The sequence below is a fragment of the Chiloscyllium plagiosum genome, chromosome 3, assembly GCF_004010195.1.
Source record: "Chiloscyllium plagiosum isolate BGI_BamShark_2017 chromosome 3, ASM401019v2, whole genome shotgun sequence".
NCBI classification, from domain to species: domain Eukaryota; kingdom Metazoa; phylum Chordata; class Chondrichthyes; order Orectolobiformes; family Hemiscylliidae; genus Chiloscyllium; species Chiloscyllium plagiosum.
This window is the reverse complement of record NC_057712.1, coordinates 78,306,106-78,327,206: the sequence shown is the minus strand read 5'-3', so window position 1 is coordinate 78,327,206 and position 21,101 is coordinate 78,306,106. Positions and strand designations below refer to the sequence as shown.

The following is a 21,101-nucleotide window of genomic DNA, read 5'->3' as shown; positions in this document are numbered from 1 at the left end:
ACACCCTAATGATTAATATCATATCATGTTTATTTGATACACAGAAGTGTTCTGGAGGGTTCCAAAGCGCCTCATATTTTATTTGAAGGAGCCATTTTTTATTTAACTAAAAGAAAATAAATCGCTTAGAAAATTCAGCACTATCCTGCTTTTTACAAAGAAAATGGTCAAATTTATAAGAAACAAACTTTATCACTATATTAAATCGTGAAGCCTAGGCTTGTCTTATAAAATTACACAAAACAAAATGCAGAACTTAATTCTAAAATAATATGTACTTAAGCTTCTTACATTCTTTGAATGCGACTTTTTCCATGGGCGGCATGGTGGCTCAGTGGTTAGCACTGCTGTCTCACAGCGCCAGGGACCTGGGTTCAATTCCCAGCCTTGTCTGTGTGGAAACATTTTCTGCATCTGTATGGGTTTCCTCCCACAATCCAAAGATGTGCAAGTTAGGTGAATTGGCCATGCAAAATTGCCTATAGTGTTCAGGAATATCTAAGTTAGGTGCATTAGTCAGGAGTAAATATAGAGTAGAAGAATGGGTCTGAGTGGGTTACTCTTGGGAGGGACCGTGTGGACTTGTTGGGCTGAAGGATCTGTTTCCACATTGTAGGGGTTCTAATGATTTCTTCTTAACGCACTATAAGCCACAAAGTGAAAAAGGCATAGAAAAGACTTGCTTCAAATGAAAGCGGTTTTACTTCAAAATGGTCTTCTGGTTTAGTTTAGCCATAAAAAGTGTTTCTTCGAACATAAAGCCCATGTTCGTCTGGTTGCATAAAAGCAACAATGAAACCATGAATTCATGACTGTATTTTGAGTTGTACGATATAACCAATCTTATAACAATGTTCTTAACATCTCACTTCACATGATCATTACACATAACTAAAGTTAGATACTGAAAAATAATTTTAAGTTGCAACACAAATTAAAAATTATAAAAGATAAATTCATAGACTTACCAGACTATAGAAATACACTTAGGAAAACTTTAGGATAAATCACTGTCAGAAAACTATAGCTGATATTCTTTATCCAATTATTGCATAATGATAACATGACCTCACCAAATTTCACTTTTTGGCATTTAACAGTGTTACCAACACCTTTCTTTACAACAGCTTAAATTTATGTTAACATCTTTCCCAAACTGCTTTACAGGAGCATTATATAAAAAAAAATTGGTTGCAAGCCACAGAAGAAGATATTAGATGAGAAAATTGAATAAAGCTTGGTCAAAGAGGTAGGTTTAACAAAGTATCTTAAAGAAGGAAAGTGACATACGCAGGCAGAGAGGTGTAGTTAGATCAATCCAGATCAATCAAGGCATGGCCGCCAATCAGGGAGTGAATGAAATTGGAGGTGCTTAAGAGAAAAGAATAAGTTTCATTATAAGAACTGCAGACTTACAGAGAGTTTGGGATGAATGGATTTAAAGGGAGGTAAAAAGGTATGACAGGATTTGAAAATGAGTTAAAATTTCAAAATTAAAACACTGCTTGACAGTGAGCCAATGTAGACCTCCAATCAGGGAGGTACAAGGGAACAGACCTTCCTACAAGTTATAGCACAGACGGTAGATGCTTGGATGACCTGAAATTAATGCAGAGTAGAAGATGGGACATGTGCCAGGTGTGCTTTGGAAATATTACATATAATGTTTGTAAAGGCATCAGTGAGGTTTCAGGAGATGAGATGAAACAAGGTAAGTTGTGCTGCTGTCAACAGTTTCAAAATACATATTTTCTCAAGCAAAACTGTGGAGATGAATATTAGTCATTTCTCTCACTTACCAAACTAGGAATTGTAATAGTACAAAATATGTTGCAAATGTATCATCTTCATGAGCTACCACAAAAAAAACTTTCATTCTTTAAATCGAGATTTTTAAATTCTTTTATACAAAAGAACAAAGTATGCAATTTCAATTGAATAGTTAAAGTCATGCATTTGCAATTTATAAGTGACAGCTGTATTACACTTGCAGAATATTCTGCATCATATAATTGCATTATGTAGCTGGAGGGCCAAAGATGCCAACCAGAAAAGTCCAACGCCATGGAACACTTCTGTCAGAATGCATCACTATTCTGAAATTACCAATTACTACACATGATCATTCCAATTTTTATGCTGGTACTGTAGACAGACATACCTTTGGTTTAAATCTGAAGATTTAAGATCTGAAGATTTGTCACCTTGAAGATTATTTTTCAAAACCTTCAGGGAAGAGGGAGGGAGGGAGGTGGTGAAAGAAGAGGAGGAGTGGATAAATCTCTCTCAGTGACTGCCAGGAATTAAGAAAGTATTCACAAAGAGTCTTCATCCAGTCAGATTATTTTTTCGTGCTCGGTCGTAAATTGCAAAATATGGACAGCCGCTTTAAATTGTCTAATGCCTGGACCCAGCAAGTCATCCATTAAAAGCACCAGACAACCACTTTATTTTAAAATATATCGCAGATATACCACTCACCTGAAAAGGGTTAAACCATTACTGAGCTATTAATTCCATATAAAGGTTCCTGGATGGTACCATGAGATTTTCTTCAAGGCATACAAATCTTTTGTAATGATATGATTCAGTCCAACTTACGAGGACCCAGGGTGTAGAATAGATCATAAGTCTTTGACCTTCCCTACTGTGATCGAGCCAAAACAAATCTAGCATTCCTAATATTTCCAATGGCATAGTTAAAATGTCAGGTTAATCACATGAATTTTATTTAGATTTAAATTATTCGACTGTTTTTGAAATAAATATATTTTCCATTACAAGTGTCAGAATTCAGTTTACACTTAAACATAAATAAAACAACTGAGAGCTGCGATGATGTGAAAACCAAGCCTGATGGGTAAAGGTAGGGTCAAAGTGAAGCTATTGACGAGGCAAGATCAACTTAAAGTTAGATCTAAATACTTAAAATGTGTGACTGATCAGCCAGTCATCCAGCTACACAACTTACTGGGACTTCATGCATCTACACAAGCTTAGCCCACTCTTAATTTAAGTGATATTGATGTTACATCTTACTTCTAGATATTTCCATGGTACATCATATTGACGACAAACATCACATTCACCTTTGCCCATCAGGCTTGGTTTTCACATCATCACAGCTCTCAGTTGTTTTCTTTATGTTTAAGTGTATTCCAGCTCAAGGACATATCCAGGGAACTAGGCATACTTCCTTCTTATCTAGTTTCATGCTGCTTGCTCACCCTCAGGAATGATTCCACCTCTTGCCAAACACACATATTTCTACAGTTTCCCAAAAATTCTTCCTCTATCATTTGCAGGTTGCTTTTCAGTGACACCATCTCTTGATATTTTCAATAAGCATAGATGACACACATCAAATTGTCCATTTTCCTAATTGACATGGCCACATTTGTGCCCTCATATTTTAAGAAATGAATCAAAATTTCCTCCAGTTGAATACTGGCAAAAGCAAAATCATTGCTATTCACTTCTGCCAAAACCTCCTCTGTTGCAAATCAGATTGTAGACAATTTCAATATCATGTTGAACCCAGGGCAAGTGCTCATTCACCTGCCTACAACCATTATGAATGGATTCTACTTAAAACTACTACCCGTTTCCTAATATTTTTCATGACTATATTACCTTTGGTTCAATTTTTCGTATGTCCTCTTAGTCCACACGCATGTTCAAAGGTGACTCCAATCTCCACTATCAAAATACATCAAATTATTCAGTACTCATGCATTTTGTCCATTTGACTTCCGCTCCAAGCTGTTTAAAATTTGCACAGGTTCCCTGCCAGCTCTCACCCATCTCCCTGTCTTTAATAATTTGATGCATGCCTCATAAAATCCACTCTTGAAATAAGTCTGAAAACTTAAAGCAAATATTTGGCACTAACAGACTGCTACAATGATCAAACAATCTTAAAGTGACGAAAGATTGTGTTCTTTCAACTTCACTGAGCAATAAAACAATTTTTAGCACTGTTCATAACAGTGAAGATATTACCAGGTATGATTGCCACAAGACCTACAATAAGGTTATGCAAATGAGCTTGATAGCAAACAGGAATATGCACACAACAGTAACCAATAAGAACTACAGTACAGTTGATTCAAATGAAAAATTAACTTCTCTCATGCCATATTTTCTTATAACTTTTTGCCTACAGAACCTCTACAGAATGATTCTCTAAACAAAGAACATAAAAGCTGAATATTTTATATTCTAATGTATGATTGTGGAAATGGCCCCAAATTGAAGGTTTGACAGAAAAATCCATATGACCAAAATGCTATTCTATTACAATTAGAGAAAATGCCAAATAAGAATAATTTATTTACAGATGCATGACAGAGTTTACTGAAAAAGCTTGCTGATGTTGACACTACAACTTTGAATTCAAAATCTACTTTAAATGTTGATATTTATTTAAAAGACATTTATTTATTGAAGTAACCAATCTAGCTAAATTGCATACCGATCGCCAAGTGATATCTACCATGGAAGAATCGGTTCACTAATATGCCACTTTTTTTGAGCAGACATCATGTGATTGCAAAGCAGATAGAAATGATACGAGATAGATTGCATACCCCAGTGAAAGTAATCACTTTGTAGTACAGATGCTTACAACCATGTGCTAGACATTTAGAAAATCAGCAGTTTGATTTGATAATCCCTGTGGATTGTGAAAGCCATCTTCCTTACTTCCTATTTGACACCTTCAACTTCCAAGGAAGGTGCAGCAATTTATAATTGTTTTAGGTTGATTGAGCTGACCTAAATTTTGGTAGAGACCATGAAGACAAACTAAACTGCATAGAACTTTGTACCACAAATGCTGACTTAGTCTTATATTAATATTGTAAGAGTGCTGAGACATCTTAACATTTGTATTTTCAGAGAAACACACCAAATAATTTGCTGCCCAGTAACAATTGCAACATTGACCTCTTCAGTGTTTAAACACTTTCCAAGTATCACATTTAACAAATTAACTGTATATTATTTATAGTTTAACTTGCTCCATCACATTATTGAAGAGGAGAAAATTATGACACTGACATCAATTTCAGTTAGCAAATTATGGTTACGCAAGTGCCCTGATTGACCCTAACCAACATTACATTACCAGAAATTATATGCACACAGCCAAGCTTAGATTCCTGGGACCATTTATAGAAAGTGCCTTTAGTATGGAGTACAACTGAAAATATCTACTGCGGGGCATTTCCAACAGAAAGCATTTGTATTGTTTAAATTGATCTGATCAAGTATATGAAATCTTCTTAACTAAAAGAGAGATGCAATATGGTTGACAACTAGGAGGGTAATTTAATAATTAAAACATCTTTTACTACCATGTTTATGTTATATTTAAAAGAGAGAATAAGTTACTTCACTCTGCTAGAATTCTCCTTTGTCGTTAAGCCAATCACTGTCATTAAAAATATGACTGGATTAGTGATTGAGGGGTGAAAACAAAGATCTAATTTACTAATTTTTTACTTTATTCTATACATAGCAGAACAGAAAAAAATCTCATTGGTCATAACTTGATAAGTATTCAAGAGAAATTCAGATGAAGAATGTTTGGTCATTCCAGTCTGAGCAGTTAAAATAAAGGTTAGTATCAGGGCAAGTTGTTATGGCTGATCAGTGATTATGAATGTACGATCATAATGCACTCACCTACATTGAAAAGTGAGGTAACAAAGTAAAACTAATTCTATGTGTTTACATTACAAATATGAACAGTCCGAGTTGGAATTTCTTCAAGGCATGTAATGGGACAGTTACACCCATTGCGTAGATGGCTTTTTATACAGCTATTTCCTGTCAACTACTAGAAAATAAATACAAACAAGACTGATCCTATACCATATATTCCTTAAAGTATGAAAATTAATGACTCAAGACTGATTATCTTTCATAAACATTAAAATGCAAACAATATCATGAAAATGTTGAAAAACATGCAAGCATGGAAGAGTCTCAATTTCATCGTTACAGACATTAATGCCACAAAAATGCATTCAAAGAAACAACGTATCATGCTGCTCACAGAGGCAATATCAAGTAAAAATGGCATTAAAAGTTTCACCTAGCACCAAAATAATGATTGTTTACAGTTTGATGACTGATTCAGGTTTCTTTTTACACCTATTTTGAAGCATATGACCAGTGATTTAGTTCAGAAATGAAGTAATTCTGAGCCAGATGTATTCAGATACAGTGGATGATAGACAGATGTAAATAAAATGGAGAAAATTTGAATATAATGCAGAAGCATAAATTTATTGCACATTAAGTTCCTCAAACCTTCACATTGCCAGTAGACATTTGACCACAATTACAGATTCTCTGGCAGAGCAGCTACATACTGGTAATGGAGTGGAAAAGCAGACTTCAACCTGCTTCCTTTGAACAACCATAGTTACATGCTTAAATAACATCTAGGAAGAAGAAACTTCTTAGTACTTTTTTGATAACTTGTAAAATGATAAATCCATACCATAACAGCATGTTCATTATCACAACTGAAAGAACATTCTAATATACAGATTAAAAAGAAGAAAATCCAAAACAGACATAACAATGAAGCTTCATGCTGCCTACAATTACTAGATGACAATTTTACAGTGGGTTATGAGTTCCATAATACTTAACAAGACTTGGTAATCTAAAATAATGAGTCCTACAAATTTCTAAAAAACTTTGCATTAAGAATCACAAAATAATGACTTACCTTTGAAGGCAGATGCTTTGTAATTGTATTCTATAGAAGCAATCACATCCTTCCAGAATTCATATTTCTTCACAGTTCTATTCTGTGAGAAAGCAATGGTTTAAACACCCCAAATCACATCAGTTCAATTGCTTTTTAAGAATTTTGTTTTAAAAGGCACAAGTGCAGCTAGAATCAATGTAATTGTGCAGGTTATATTTACATATGATCAATTATCTGGAAGACAAAAGAATTACAGTACTGAAACATAATTAGGTTTTGTTTTGTTCCAAAAGCTAAAAAATGTAATACTCAGTAATTAAATGCATTAAATACTTGACTTTATGCATCTGTTAAGTTTAATAAATCTTCTGTATCATGCAAACTTCTTTACATCACGTCTGCAATACTTAGACTCACCTATTTAATAGGCCGTGCATAAACGTGCAAAATTCGAGTTTTTGGGACCATGTTTTTGGGCACAAAGTAATGGCTTAACTTAAGCTCGAGTAATATTTTCAAGGGGATGAAATCCAGTTTGGGGAAACTACTGATAATGACACTGCCTCAGAGGTTGTTGGCCATGTTTCTGAATTGTGCAGCGAACTGCTGTGCCGGTCTATTTCTGATAGTTTAAATGAGAAGAGAGCAACCTGAGAAAGACTTACCAGATAGTTCCCATCAACCTTATTCCCAAATTCAGCACAAGGTACATGAAAAGTTAAGGATTGCTAGCATTAACATTCTGTGCGCAATACAAGAAAAAAACAAAGAATTTTTGCCAGCTCATCAACTTTTAGTTCTGGATATATAGAATATATAGGTTCATGGCACTACAGAATTGGTGCTCCAGTTTGAAGAATGTAAAAAACAACAGTGTTGAACCTTGCTTCCTTTTGTGCTTGCCTCTATTTTATAGTTTCTGGCCAAAAGGCAGTTTTCTTGAAAAGTCCCCTTACCTGCATTGCCCTCCCCACTCCCCTTGAGGAAAATTCAACATTGGCATTGTCAGTTGATAAGCTGAATTATAAATTTAAGCTATTTGAAGTATTTGTTACACTATTATTGACATAGTCGAAGTCCAGAAAGCACTTTCTGAAATTGCAACTTGTACCAGGATCAAAAGATGAGAATATGCTATTCTAAATTTCACATTTGGTGTTTAATTTATGAAACATGACTAGTTGTTGCCACAAACAAACGTGGGAAGCAGTTAAATCAGAATAAAGAGTCGTCTTAGAGAGAGCGAGACAGAGAGAGAGAGAGAGAGAGATACGCTGGTGGTTTAACCCGAGGATCATGACACCTCAAATGAGGGGAGAGGTTGAGGACGAGATTCCTTCATGGTAACCTCAGCCAGTACAAGAATTGAATCCATACTGTTGGCATCATGCTGCATTGCAAACCAGCCATCCAGCTAACTAACCCCCAATATTCAATCATATAAAGATCGGATAAAAACTTGGAAATTATTTAATTTTCCTGAGGTACACGACGAAATAGAATGCAGCTTCCAGAGCAAGATTTGGCTACTTTGAGAGTTTTTGAGTCATAAAATATGGAACAAGTCAGTCCTCTGATCCAGAGTTACTTTCAAGCTAAATGATTATGGCTGTTTTAAGCTGTAAACGTTTGCACATTGGCCAGGACCATCTCTGTGCTAGACAGTGACAAACTCTTGCTGAAGCAACAGCTTAAGAGGAAAAAAATTAAAACATCCCATAAGCAGAAAATCACCCTGTTGACTGGCAATCTTAGCAGCCTAACTGTACTCAAAAGTTCCCTTGCAAGCAAGAAACAAGTCATTTCTTTAAATTATCTTATGGTACTAGAAAAACAGGTTTAAAGTTCATGCACAATATAAAAAAAAGGAATGTTGCTTTCTGCACCTGGATGCTTGTTCAGCAAATCTCCCAAAACGATATGCAGAATTAAAATCATTTGATCGTAATGGTGAGAAATATTATAAAGGATACACTGTACAGGAACAAGTTACACAAGCCAACCAGTTTATGCCAGCAATTAAGCTCCATCTAAGTTTCATCCTGTTATTACTCAGAAGTCTGCTACTTCTTTCATAAATAATTACTTGGCCATCACTTAAATACACCTATACCCACTCTGTGGTAGCCAATTTTATTTTTCTCCATTACCTGGGTAAAAGGAGTTTCGTTGTAATTTGCAAGTGGACTTCTTGTTGACAATTAATGATATCTGGCATTGCTTATCCTCATAAATGAAAATATTCTCTCTCTTCATAACTTTAAAGACTTCAATGCAATGACTCAGCCTTCTCTTTTCAAAAACAAGGAGAATTTTTTTTCATCATTAGTATATAGACAATAAGACAAAAGGTGCAGGAGTAGGCCATTCTGCCCTTCGAGCCTGCACCACCATTCAATATGATCATGGCTGATCATCCTTAATTAGTATCCTGTTCCTGCCTTATCTCCATAACCCTTGATTCCACTATCCTTGAGAGCTCTATCCAACTCTTTCTTAAATGAATCCAGAGACTGGGCCTCCACTGCTCTCTGGGGAAGAGCATTCCACACAGACACCACTCTCTGGGTGAAGAAGTTTCTCCTCATCTCTGTCCTAAATGGTCTACCCCGTAATTTTAAGCTGTGTCCTCTGGTTTGGCACTCACCCATCACATTTCTGGACAATCTCCACTTCCTCTAACTCTTTTTCTCATTCTATAAACCAGAACTGTAGACAGTAATCAGGGTTTGATTTAACCAAGATTAGATTCAAGACCAACTTAACATTTTTAGATTTCACCACTTTAAAACAAGTTGTAATGCCTACTTTGCTTATTTGTAAACGGAGTTATAAATCTGTATTGCTACTTTAGTGATTTATGCTATTATACTGTCAGGTTATTTTACATGTTTGCAGATTTACCACATCTAAAATAGTACTTTCCAAGTAGTATGCAATCTCTGTTTTTCTTATTAAAATGTGCTATCTCACATTTAGCCATGCTGAAATATATTTGCCAAAAATGTAGCTACTGTATTAATACCACAGAACAATGCATTGCCTTAACCTAGAATAAAATGCAAAGGAATGTTTTAGGGCTGTTCCATTTCTATTGTAGTATCATACTGCCCTACGCTTTAAATAAATAAAAAGAAAAATGCAACATTGCTAGCAGTTAGCCTCTTAAAATTAATTTCTTCCAAAAGTGACAACATAACAAATTAAAACAGTCATGAAGGCAAAGGTTTCAAAATGTAACATTGTTGCCAGAACAGTAGTTCACAAAAGTTTTCATGATTAAAAGTCAGCAATAGCACATGTTTCGTTAATGCAAATTCACTGTAAAGCGACTGACGAACTGGGGACACTGTTTCTCAAATGTGAACTTTTAGAATGTGTTGTTGGTAATGCAACTACATCAGCAACACTAAGCGCTATTTCTACAGTGCGATTTTTTCTATAATGCAGGGTTGGCATAAGAATGCAACCATTGCATTACAGAAATACTACTTGCACTTAAGTTGATAATGGCAATCACAAATAGTCAACAACAACAGCACAAGAACACTTATTTTAAATAACTAACAGCTGCATCAGCTTACACAGCTTAGTGCTGTAGTACAGAATATGTGGAGGTGAGAGGAAGCAACTTGTAGGTTGCTTCCCAAATACACTACTAGACCTGAATCAACATCACACTTAGCTATCCAACAGTTCCAAACAATCCTTCAAACCTCAAGGATCTAAAAATTAAGTACACAAAAAAGAGAGATGAAGTAAACATGGATCTCTTAGAGAGGCAAGACTGACAATAAAAAATAAAGAAATGGCTAAGAACGTTAAAAAACTTTGAGTCTGCCTTCCTAGTCCAAGGTCTAATAAAATAAGAGAAATTACAAGAAAGCCATGGTCTGATATTATTTGAAGTTATTAATATTACTCAAGAAACAGTAACTGAGAAATTAACAGGACTAATATTTCCCTGGACTTGACAGCCTGCGTCGTAAGGTTCTAATGAGGTAGCTGATAGTGGAAGCATTGGTATGTTCATCCAAAATTCCCACCACTTTGAAAAGATCCCAGTAGGTAGCAAATGCAAATGACACTTCAAGAAAGGAAACAAATTCAAAGCAGGAATACAGGTCAATCACTCTGACATTAAACATCAGGAAAATGTTGGGATCCATTACTGAAGATAGAATAGCTGATCACTTAGGTAATCATTGTTTGATAAAGGCGGTTAACATGGTTTACCAAAAGAGAAATAGCATACAACAAATATTTGAGAGCATTTTGTTGTAATTGTACTGCAAGGACCAGTGTGTGGACTACAGTGATTGATAATCTACACTGATTTCTTAGATTAAGAAACTGAGTCTATGATATTCTAATTTACCAACAACACAAAAATAAATGGATAAATAAGTTACAAGGAAGATAGAGTTTGTAGTGACATGTAGACAAGTTAAGAGAATGGAGAAGATGGAAGAATAATGTGAGAAATTGACAGTTTAATCAGTCTGTTAGGAAGAATATACTTTCTTAAAAAGGGTGGGGAACTGTTAAGTATCAGCATTCAGAGAAAGTTAGTTGCTCTTATGCAAGATACAAAGTTCTTACTCAAATACAGAATATTTAAGAACACAGATAGTACATTGCACTTTAATGCAAGGGGGAATGGAGTGGAAGAGTAGCAAATCCATGCTGCAACTGCTCAGGGCTCTGCTGAATCCATCCCTTGAGTACCTTGCACAGTTTTTGTCATTGAACCTAAGAAAGCATAGACTTGCTTCAAGAAGGCTACAATAAAGGAACACTGGATTGATTCCCAAGATGAGAGGATTATTTATTAAAACAGACTGTGCAGAACAAACCTATACTCTGCAGTTTAGAAGAATAAGTGACCTTAGTAAAATATCGGCATTTTCAGGAGTGCAGAGAGGTTACTTGCCCCTGAAGAATCTCAACCTAGCAAGATACAGGATAAGGGGATGGCAAATTTTGACCTAGCAAGACATTTCTTCACTCAACAGGTGAACAATGAGAATTTTGTATGTGGGACGGTTGTAGATGTTTTCCATCATATTCAAGACTGAGTTTGACAAGATCTTTCAACTCTAAGAGGATCAAGATGAGAAATGGATTGCATTTTTGGGAAATAAAAATAAGCCATTCATTTAGGTTGATTCAATTTAACAGCATCAACAAGTCCCATGAGCGTTTTTTTATAGAACTAAACCCAAGACAGGAATTCTCATCACCACAATGTGGTTACAAAGTACCTAACCACTTCCTCGTTGATGTTTTCTTCAGTATTCGTTTCCAAGAAAACAATTCACAGTAACCTATTTATAGAAATCGTAAATATGGAGTTCACTACTGTAAATTTCTTTATATGATGATCCTAATTTGCAAACTAAGTTTAAAACACAACCTGTAGCATTCTATATTTCAACTCAACCAAATCAAAATTAAAAATCACACAACACCAGGTTATAGTCCAACAGGTTTATCTGGAATCACTAACTTTTAAAGCACTGTTTGTTCATCAGGTGGTTATGCACAACTACCTGATAAAGGAGCAATGCTCCAAAGCTAGTGATTCCAAACAAACCTGTTGGACTATAACCTGGTGTTGTGTGATTTTTAACTTTGCCCATCCCAGTCCAATACCGGCAGATGACCAGTGAAATCAAGATCTTACACAAATTACGACTTGGAATGCCGGTTTTGGACTGGGGTGTACAAAGTTAGAAATCACACAACACCAGATTCTAGTCATTGAGTCATAGAGATGTACAGCATGGAAACAGTCCCTTCGGTCCAACCCGTCCATGCCGACCAGATATACCAACTCAATCTAGTGCCACCTGCCAGCACCCAGCCCATATCCCTCTAAATCCTTCCTATTCATATACCCATCCAAATGCCTCTTAAATGTTGCAACTGTACCAATCTCCACCACTCCAATAGGTTTATTTGGAAGCACTAGCTTTCGGAGTGCTGCTCCTTCATCAGGTGATTGTGGAGAGTAAGATTGCAAGACACAAAATTTATTGCAAAAGTTCCCAGTGAGATGCAATTGAAATTATATTTTGAAAAAGACCCGAATTGCTTGTTAAGCCTCTCATCTTTTAGAATGACCATGTTGGTATCACTTCTTACATATGTAAATCACAAAACATTTTTAAAAGTTACATTCTCAAGTGCACTTTTAACAATTGGTGTCATGTTGGTCTAGATAAGGTATTAGCTCCCTGTGAGGCTGCCTGATCACAATGATCAGACTGATTCAGAATCTAAAAAATGGATTTTCAGAACCTTACATGGATTCATGCAGTTTTTCAGCAAAATAAAATGTAATTCTGCAAGTACAAATTCCCTCACAAAGTTGTGCGTCTGTGTGTGTGTCGGGGGTGTGGTTTGGGGGAGTTTATGAGTGTTAGTGATAGGGTGTGAGTATGTGTGAGAGTTTAAAGGGGTTTACGTCTGACACATGAACGCAAGGTCCCGGTTGAGGTCATCCCCATGGGTACCAAACTTGGCTATCAGCCTCTGCATGGCCACTTTCGTTGTTGCCTGTCCTGAAGTCCACCTTGGAGGATGGTCACCCGAAGGTCCAAGGTCGAATGTCCTGGACCAATGAAGTGTTCTGTGACTGGGAGGGAACACTCCTGTCTGTTGATTGGTCTGCAGTGTCCATTCATCTGTTGCCGTAGTCTCTGTTTAGTCTCGCCAATGTACCATGCCTCAGGGCATCCTTGCTTGCAGCATATGAGATAGACAACATTGGCTGAGTCGCACAAGTACCTGCCATGTACATAGTGGGAGGTGCCCCCACACATAATGGTCGTATCCGTGCTGACTCTGACATGTCTTGCAGCATCTACGAGACAAGGTTGTATGGTATTGCCAAGAACAATGATCTGTTTGAGGTTGGCCGCTGTTTAAAGGCGAGAAGTGGAGATGTGGGGCAAGTCTTGGTGAGGTGCTCTTCCTCATTGATAACGTGTTGCAGCCTGCGAAGAACATGGCGTAGTTTTTCGGCTCCTGGAAAGTACTGAACAGCGAACGGTACCCTGTCGATTGAGCTCATGTCTGTCTCCTAAGGAGGTCATTACAGTTCCTTGCTGTGGCACGTCGGAACTGGTGGTCGATGAGTTGTGCATCGTACCCCGTTCTTATGAGGGTATCCCTGAGTACTTCCAAGTGCCCATCACGTTCCTCCTCGTCTGAACAGATCCAGTGTATGCGCAGGACTTGTCCATTGGGGATGGCTATTTTAATATATTTCGGGCGGAAGCTGGAAAAGTGTAGCATCGTGAGGTTTGCAGTAGAGTGTGATGCTGAGGTGCCCATTCTTGATGTGTCCAAGAATGAGACAGTTAGTAGAGAGTAGTCCGTAGGGAGTTTGATGGTGGAATGAAACTTGTTGATATCACTGTGTAGTTTTTTCAGTGACTTCACTCCATGGGTCCAGAGGAAGGAAATGTCGTCAGCGTACCTGATGTATAGTGTTGGCTGTAGGTCTTGTGTAGAGAAGAAGTCTTGTTCAAACCTGTGCATGAAAATGTTGGCATATTGGGGTGCAAATTTGGTCCCCATGGCTGTTCCATGTGTCTGGATGAAGAACTGGCCGTCAAAGGTGAAGACGTTGTGATCGAGAATAAAGCGGATGAATTGTAGGACGGTGCTCGGAAATTGGCAGTTATTGGTGTTGAGTACTGAGGCTGTTGCAGCAATGCCACCATTAAGGGGGATGCTGGTGTAGAGTGCTGAAATGTCCATTGTGAGGAGGAATGTTCCCGGTTCGACTGGTCTGTGGGTGCTGAGTTTCTGTAATAAATCTGTAGTGTCGCAACAGAAGCTGGGTTCCCCTGTACAATGGGTTTCAAGATGCCTTCGACATAGCAAGAGACGTTCTCACACAGGGTCCCAATGCCTGACACGATGGGACGTCCTGGTGTATTGGCTTTGTGAATCTTTGGAAGGCAGTAGAAGTTGCCTACGCGAGAAGTACATGGGATTAGTGCACGTAGGGAACTCTGAAGGACTGGACCCAAAGTTCTGATCAACGTATTTAGTTCACGGGACAGCTGTTTGGTCGGATCAGCCGGTAGTTGCCTGTAGTGTTCCTGGTTGCTCGGTTGTTGGTACACTTCCTTGCAGTAATCTGTTCTATTCTAAATGATGATGGCTCCTTCTTTATCTGCTGGTTTGATGACAATGTTGTGATTGGTTTTCAGAGGATGGATGGGGTTGCGTTGTGATCAGGTGATGTTCTGCTCTACCTTGTCGGTACGACTGATGAATCTGGCATTTATACATTTCCTGACGGTTTGAGCATACATGTCAAGCTCAGGTCAGCAGCCCTCCGGTGGGTCTAAGTTGACTCCTTCTTTGGTCACTCCTCTACAGATTTCTGTGATGACTGTTCAGGTTTGTTGGGCTCACTACTGGCATCTTGAGAGAATTCCCTGACTCTCATTTGTCTGATGAATTCCTCAGTGTCTGCTGCAAGAACCATGGGGTTCATTTTGGTGGTGGGGCAGAAATTGAGACCCCTGCTCAGGACTTCAATCTCTTCTGGTTGAAGGGTGTGGTCCGATAAGTTGACGACTGACTTCCCTGCGGTGATAACATTATCCACTGTGGTGCCAGGGTGGGTTTGGCTACTGCTGGCGGTGATGCCAAGTTTCTCCAGTTTCTTGTTCTTGATGTGCATGTACGTGGTGTAGTTTTGTCACCTTGTCTGTTTGGTAATATCCTGTAACAGTACAGTTGTATCCTGAGTGCAGGCTGAGAGTATGGACTCCATCTTAGGTTCAAGTTGTGGTGCCTGCTATAGAGTTGGTGCACAAGACGATTGAGGAGTTTGCAGAGGTGTGGTGGCAAACCCACACACACCCTCTCTCAGACTTAAACCCCTTTAAACTCACACACGTATGCACACCCTCTCACAGACACTCATAACCCCTCCCACACAAACACGCACACACATAAGTTTGTGGGGCGAATTTGTACTTGCAGAATTACATTTTATTTTGCTCAAAACCTGCATGAATCCATGTAAGATTCTGAAAATCCATTTTTTAGATTAGAATCAGTCTGACCATTGTGACACAGACAGCCTCACAGGGAGCTAACACCTTCAATACCTTGTCTGGACCAACATGACACCAATTGTTAAAGTGCACTTGAGAATGTAACTTTCAAAAAAGTTTTGCAATTTACATATGAAAGAACTGATACCAACATGGTCATTCTAAAAGATGAGAGACTTAACAAACAATTCGTGTCTTTTTCAATATATAATTTCAGTTACATCACACTGGAAACTTTTGCAATAAATTCTGTGTTTTGCTATCTTACTCTCCACAATCACCTGATAAAGGAGCAGCGCTCCGAAAGCTAGTGCTTCCAAATAGACTTGTTGGATTATAGCCTGGTGTTGTGTGATTTCTAACTTTTAGACAAATTAAGCTGTGAAAGCGTAGAAAACTTCTTTCTTTTAATTATTCATGGGATGTGGTTGTTGCTGACTCGACCAGCATTTATTGCTCATCCCAAATTGCTTTTCAGAATGTGGTCTTTTTGAACAGCAGCATTTCATATTAGTGTAAGTACACCCATAATGGAGCTCCAGGAATTTGACCTACCAACCGTGAAGTGAAGGCATTATTTCCAAATCAAAGTGGTACGTTACTTGGGGAACTTGTAGGAGGCTGTATTCACATATTTCTGCTGCCTCTGACCTTCCAGGTGGTAGATTCTGAAGGTCTGGGGTTGTGGAAAGAAGTCTTATGGGTTGCTGCAGCAAAAACTGCCAATAGAACATATTACTGCCATTTTGTGTCAGTGATGGAAGTAGTAAATGTTGAAGGTCATCAATGGGTTCCCAACAAGCAGGTTTGTCCTGGATGGTGACAATCTTGTTGCATGTTATCGGAGTTGCACTCATCCAGGCAAGTAGAGAGTATCCGATCACATTCCTAACATGTGCCTTTTCGATGGTAAACAGACTTTGGAGAGAGTCAGGTGGTGAGTTATTTACTGCAGAATTCCCAGCTTCTGACCTGTTCTCGTACTCAAAATATTCATTCAGACTTTAGGCTTAAGCACACTTTAATTATATCATTTTCACATTGTTCTTAAAAATAACTTGATCAGCATTAGTTTTTTGGTCATAGTAATCAGTGGCATAGAACACTGACTGCCCTGACTCCAAAATCGAAAATAAACACAAAATGCTGGAACGATTCAGTCAGGCAGCACTTACAGAATATTTCAGGCATGGCCTACTCAATGTTTCTAGCAATTAGTTTTGTTTCTGATGCTCATCTTGTTGCTTTCTATTCCTGCTTACATTCCAAATTTTAATTTGCTCCAATGTTGATGAAAAAAAAATTGAAAGTATTTTACTCTTAACATTACTTTTGGGGCCGACTAATTGTGGGCTAATGAAGCTAAGGAGTGATAATTGTTTGCTGACAAGCATGACACCCAGAGTTTTTGGTGCCATCAAGGCAATATACAGAGCAAACAGTCTTGGCCTCAAACTGGTGCAGAAAAAGAATGGAACTCTTTTTGAGACAGAGAAAATATCAACATCTTCAAAGTTTTGAACTCCTAAACTGCAACGCAATTGCTGTTATGGTGAAGGAAACTGACAATTTCCTACTTTGTGGAACTTCAATATGTGGATAACAACGTCACACTATGCTGCTAGAAGATGATCTTCAAGCCTCGCTTAATCTCGTCATGGAAGCATACCAAGAATTGGTCTCAGCCTCAACCTCAAAAAGACTCAAAACCCTAATCTCGCTGACCTAGATCAAATTCCAGTCCATCTGCCCAATAAAATAATGGAGGCTCCTTCCAAAAGTGGAATATTTCCCCTACCTGGGAAGCCATCTCTTATTTAATCGAATCTGCGAGCACCACTTCAAACACCCAAAGATCGGCTTCAACAATGGTGACATGGTGTGCTTACACTAAGATCCTTCTGTATAAGGCAGTCATCTTTCTGATTTTTCCATATGACTCTGAAACTTGGACTGGGTATGTATGCTACCTTAACACTGCTTGAGATGGATTTCCTGCATCAGCTGAGAGGTCAGGTGCTCTAATATCAGCAACCCTGAAGCAGCTAATAGCACCAGCCTCAAGGCCATGATCATCCAAAATGAAGTCCACCTGGTTGGCCACATGCTTAGGATGCCCGGGTTCCGAGTGCCACAAAAAATCATCTTCATCTATCTCAAGGAAAGCACTCAAATGAGAGGAGGACAAGCGAAGTATTTCAGGCGTTCCCTGAAGGTTTCCCTCAAGAAATGCACCACTGATGTCTGTGTGGAAGATCTTCGATCAGAGGAAACTAATATGGAGGAAGCTGCTGTACGGAGTAACATAAAGCTTTGAGAACATCGGTCAGCAAGAGGAAGCACAGAAAAGTAACTGGAGAACAGAATGCCAGCAATTTCAAAGCCATGGTCTAATTTCACCACACCGTGCAAACACCTGTTAAATGTGACTCAGAGATGTGGATCAAGGTTCATCAGCCATGCAAAGACTCACCGGGTCACATGAACAGTGACATAAAATTTCTTAGATGAATAATCATACTCGTTAGTGAGTGTTCCTGATGAGAAAAAAAATTCTCCTAATTTTTTCCACTGAGCATTACTTTTGCAGCTGATTGAAAGAGTGCTGTAACAAAACAGAACTAACCTTTACAGCAAATAAAGCTCTATCTATTATAAATAAAACTTGTTTCTGTTTCTGAAAGAATATTGCATACAGGGATAATGGAGGATTCAAGTTGGAGCAAGTAATTCTACTTAGCAAGCAAAATTACAATGTGATAAATAAGCTATTCAGTGCTGTAATTTCACTAATCAGAAACACAGAAATAGTAGGCCACTCAGCCTATTGAGTCTGCCTTGACAATCCAAATCATAGTTAAAAATCACACAGCACCAGGTTATAGTCCAACAGGTTTGTTTAGAAGTACTAGCTTTTGGATACTGCACCTACATCAGGTAGCTGTGGAGCAGGCTCATAAGGCACAGAATTTATAGCAAAAGATCTGAGTCAAACAACTGAAACAATATATTGAACAACCATAGATTGCTGTTAAGTCTTTCATCTTTTAGATTAGGTTGCAGGTTTCAGTTTACTAATATGTAAATCCCAGATTCTGTCCAGTCACATTCTCAAGATAACTTAAGGTTTTATTTTTAAAAAAAAGTGACATCTCAGCTCAGGCAATGCATTAAAGGTGTGAGGTTAGAGTCTGTCTGTAACCCAATCTTGAGCCAGACTGGTGCTATTCCCAAAGTCAGAAATTATGAAATGTCACACGGATTGACTGCTTGCATTGACTGTCTTGAGATTGTTTTCCTTTTGAACAAAATAGAGTGTACCTGCAATTACAATTCTAAAAATGCAAATTAACCCCATAGACATGTGTGTGCATGCATGCATGTGAGGGAGGTGGGGGGAGAGAATGTGTGCATGTGCATGGGAGAGAGAGAGTGCGTGTGTGTGTATGTGAGTGTGCGCATGAGTGCATGTGACAGTGAGTGCTTGCATGTGAGCGTGACTGAGTATAAGCCTGTGAGAGGGTTGGTGTGTGCGTGGGTGAGTGTGTGGGGGGTGTACATGTGTGTCTGAGAGAGAGCATGTATATGAGAGAGGGTCTGCGTGAGTGTAAGACTATGTAGGAGTGTGTGTGCACACGCGCACAAGAGAGAGCATATACTGTAGTGGGGTCACCTGTCATGTGACATGAACCCAAGGCCCCGGTTGCAGCCATCCCCATGGGTACCGATCTTGGCTGTCAGCCTCTGCTTGGCCACTCTGCGGTGCTGTGTATCCTGAAGTCTGCCTTGGAGGATGGTTACCCGTATGTCTGAGGCCGAATGCCCCCAACCGCTAAGTGTTCCCCAACGCGGAGGGAACATCCCTGTCTGGCAATTGTTGCGCAGTGTGCATTTATCCATTGTCGTAACATTTGCTTGGTCTCGCCAATATACAATGCCTTGGGGCATCCTTGCCTGCAGCGTATGAGATATACAACAGTGGCCGAGTCATAAGTACCTGCCGCGTACATGGTGTGTGGTGACTCCACGTGTCATGGTGGTATCCATGTCCAAACTCTGACACGTCTTGCAGTGTTTGCCATGACAGGGTTGTATGGTGTTGTAGTTGATGTTGTCCTGAAGGCAGGGAACAATGATCTGTTTAGGTTCGGTGGTTGTTTAAAGGCGAGAAGTGGAAGTGTAGGGAAGGTCTTGGTGAGGTGCACATCTTCATCGATGATGTGTTGCAGGCTGCGAAGAACATGGCATAGTTTCTCTACTCCCTGAAAGTACTGGACAACGAAGGCTACCCTATTTGTTGCATCCCGTGTCGGTCTCCTGTAGAAGCAATTACGGTTTCTCACTGTGGCACATCCGAACTGGCGATCGATGAGTTGGGCATTGTACGCTGTTCGTTTGAGGGTGTCCTTCAGCACTTTCAGGTGTCCGTTACATTCCTCCTCATCTGAACAAATCCTATGTATGCAAAGTGCTTGTCAGTAGGGGATAGAAGTTTTAATATGTTTAGGGTAGTCGTGTAATAATTTCAATGACTCATCACTATGGGTCCACAGGAAGAAAATGTTGTCAATATATCTAGTGTATAAGTGTTGGTTGGAGGTCCTGCACAGCAAACAAGTCTTGTTCAAACTTGTGCATGAAAACATTGGCAGATTGGGGTGCAAATTTGAACCCCATGGCTGTTCCGTGTGTCTGGATGAAGAACTGGTTGTCAAAGGTGAAAACGTTGTGGTCGAGGATGAAGCGGATGAGTTGTAGGATGGTGCTCGGAGATTGGCAGTTGTTGATATTGAGTACTGAAGCTGTTACCATTATCGTGGGGTATGCTGGTGTAAAGTGCTGAAATGCCCATTGTGACGAGAAATGTTCCCAGTCTGACTGGTCTGCGGGTGCTGAGTTTCTGTAAGAAATCTGTAGTGTTGCAACAGAAGTTGGGGGTCCCATGTACAATGCCTTCGACATAGTCAGAGAGGTTCTCACACAGGGTCCCATTGCCTAACACAATGGGACGTCCAGGTGTGTTGGCTTTGTGTATTTTCAGGAGGCAGTAGAAGTCATCTACGCAAGAGGTATGAGAGATGAGAGTGCGTAGGGAACTCTGTAGGACTGGATCAAAAATCTTGATCAACCCGTTTAGTTCACGGGTGTGTTCTTTGGTCAGGTCAATTGGTAGTCTCCTGTAGTGTTCCTGGTTGTTCAGTTGTTGGTACACTTCCTTGCAGCAGTCCATTCTATCCTGAATAATGATGGCTCCTCCTTTATCTGCTGGTTTGATGAGGACATGGATG

The 21,101-nt window shown here is 38.9% G+C and overlaps 1 protein-coding gene across 1 annotated transcript in view; it reads right to left on the bottom strand.

The window, feature by feature from the left end:
* Positions 1-21,101, bottom strand: part of nt5dc1 (5'-nucleotidase domain containing 1) — a 575,653-nt gene that overhangs the window by 495,391 nt on the left and 59,161 nt on the right. Inside the window, exon 6 of the mRNA XM_043675150.1 lies at positions 6,746-6,827. Coding sequence (XP_043531085.1) covers positions 6,746-6,827 — 82 coding nt within the window. The remainder of the gene's footprint in view (positions 1-6,745; positions 6,828-21,101) is intronic.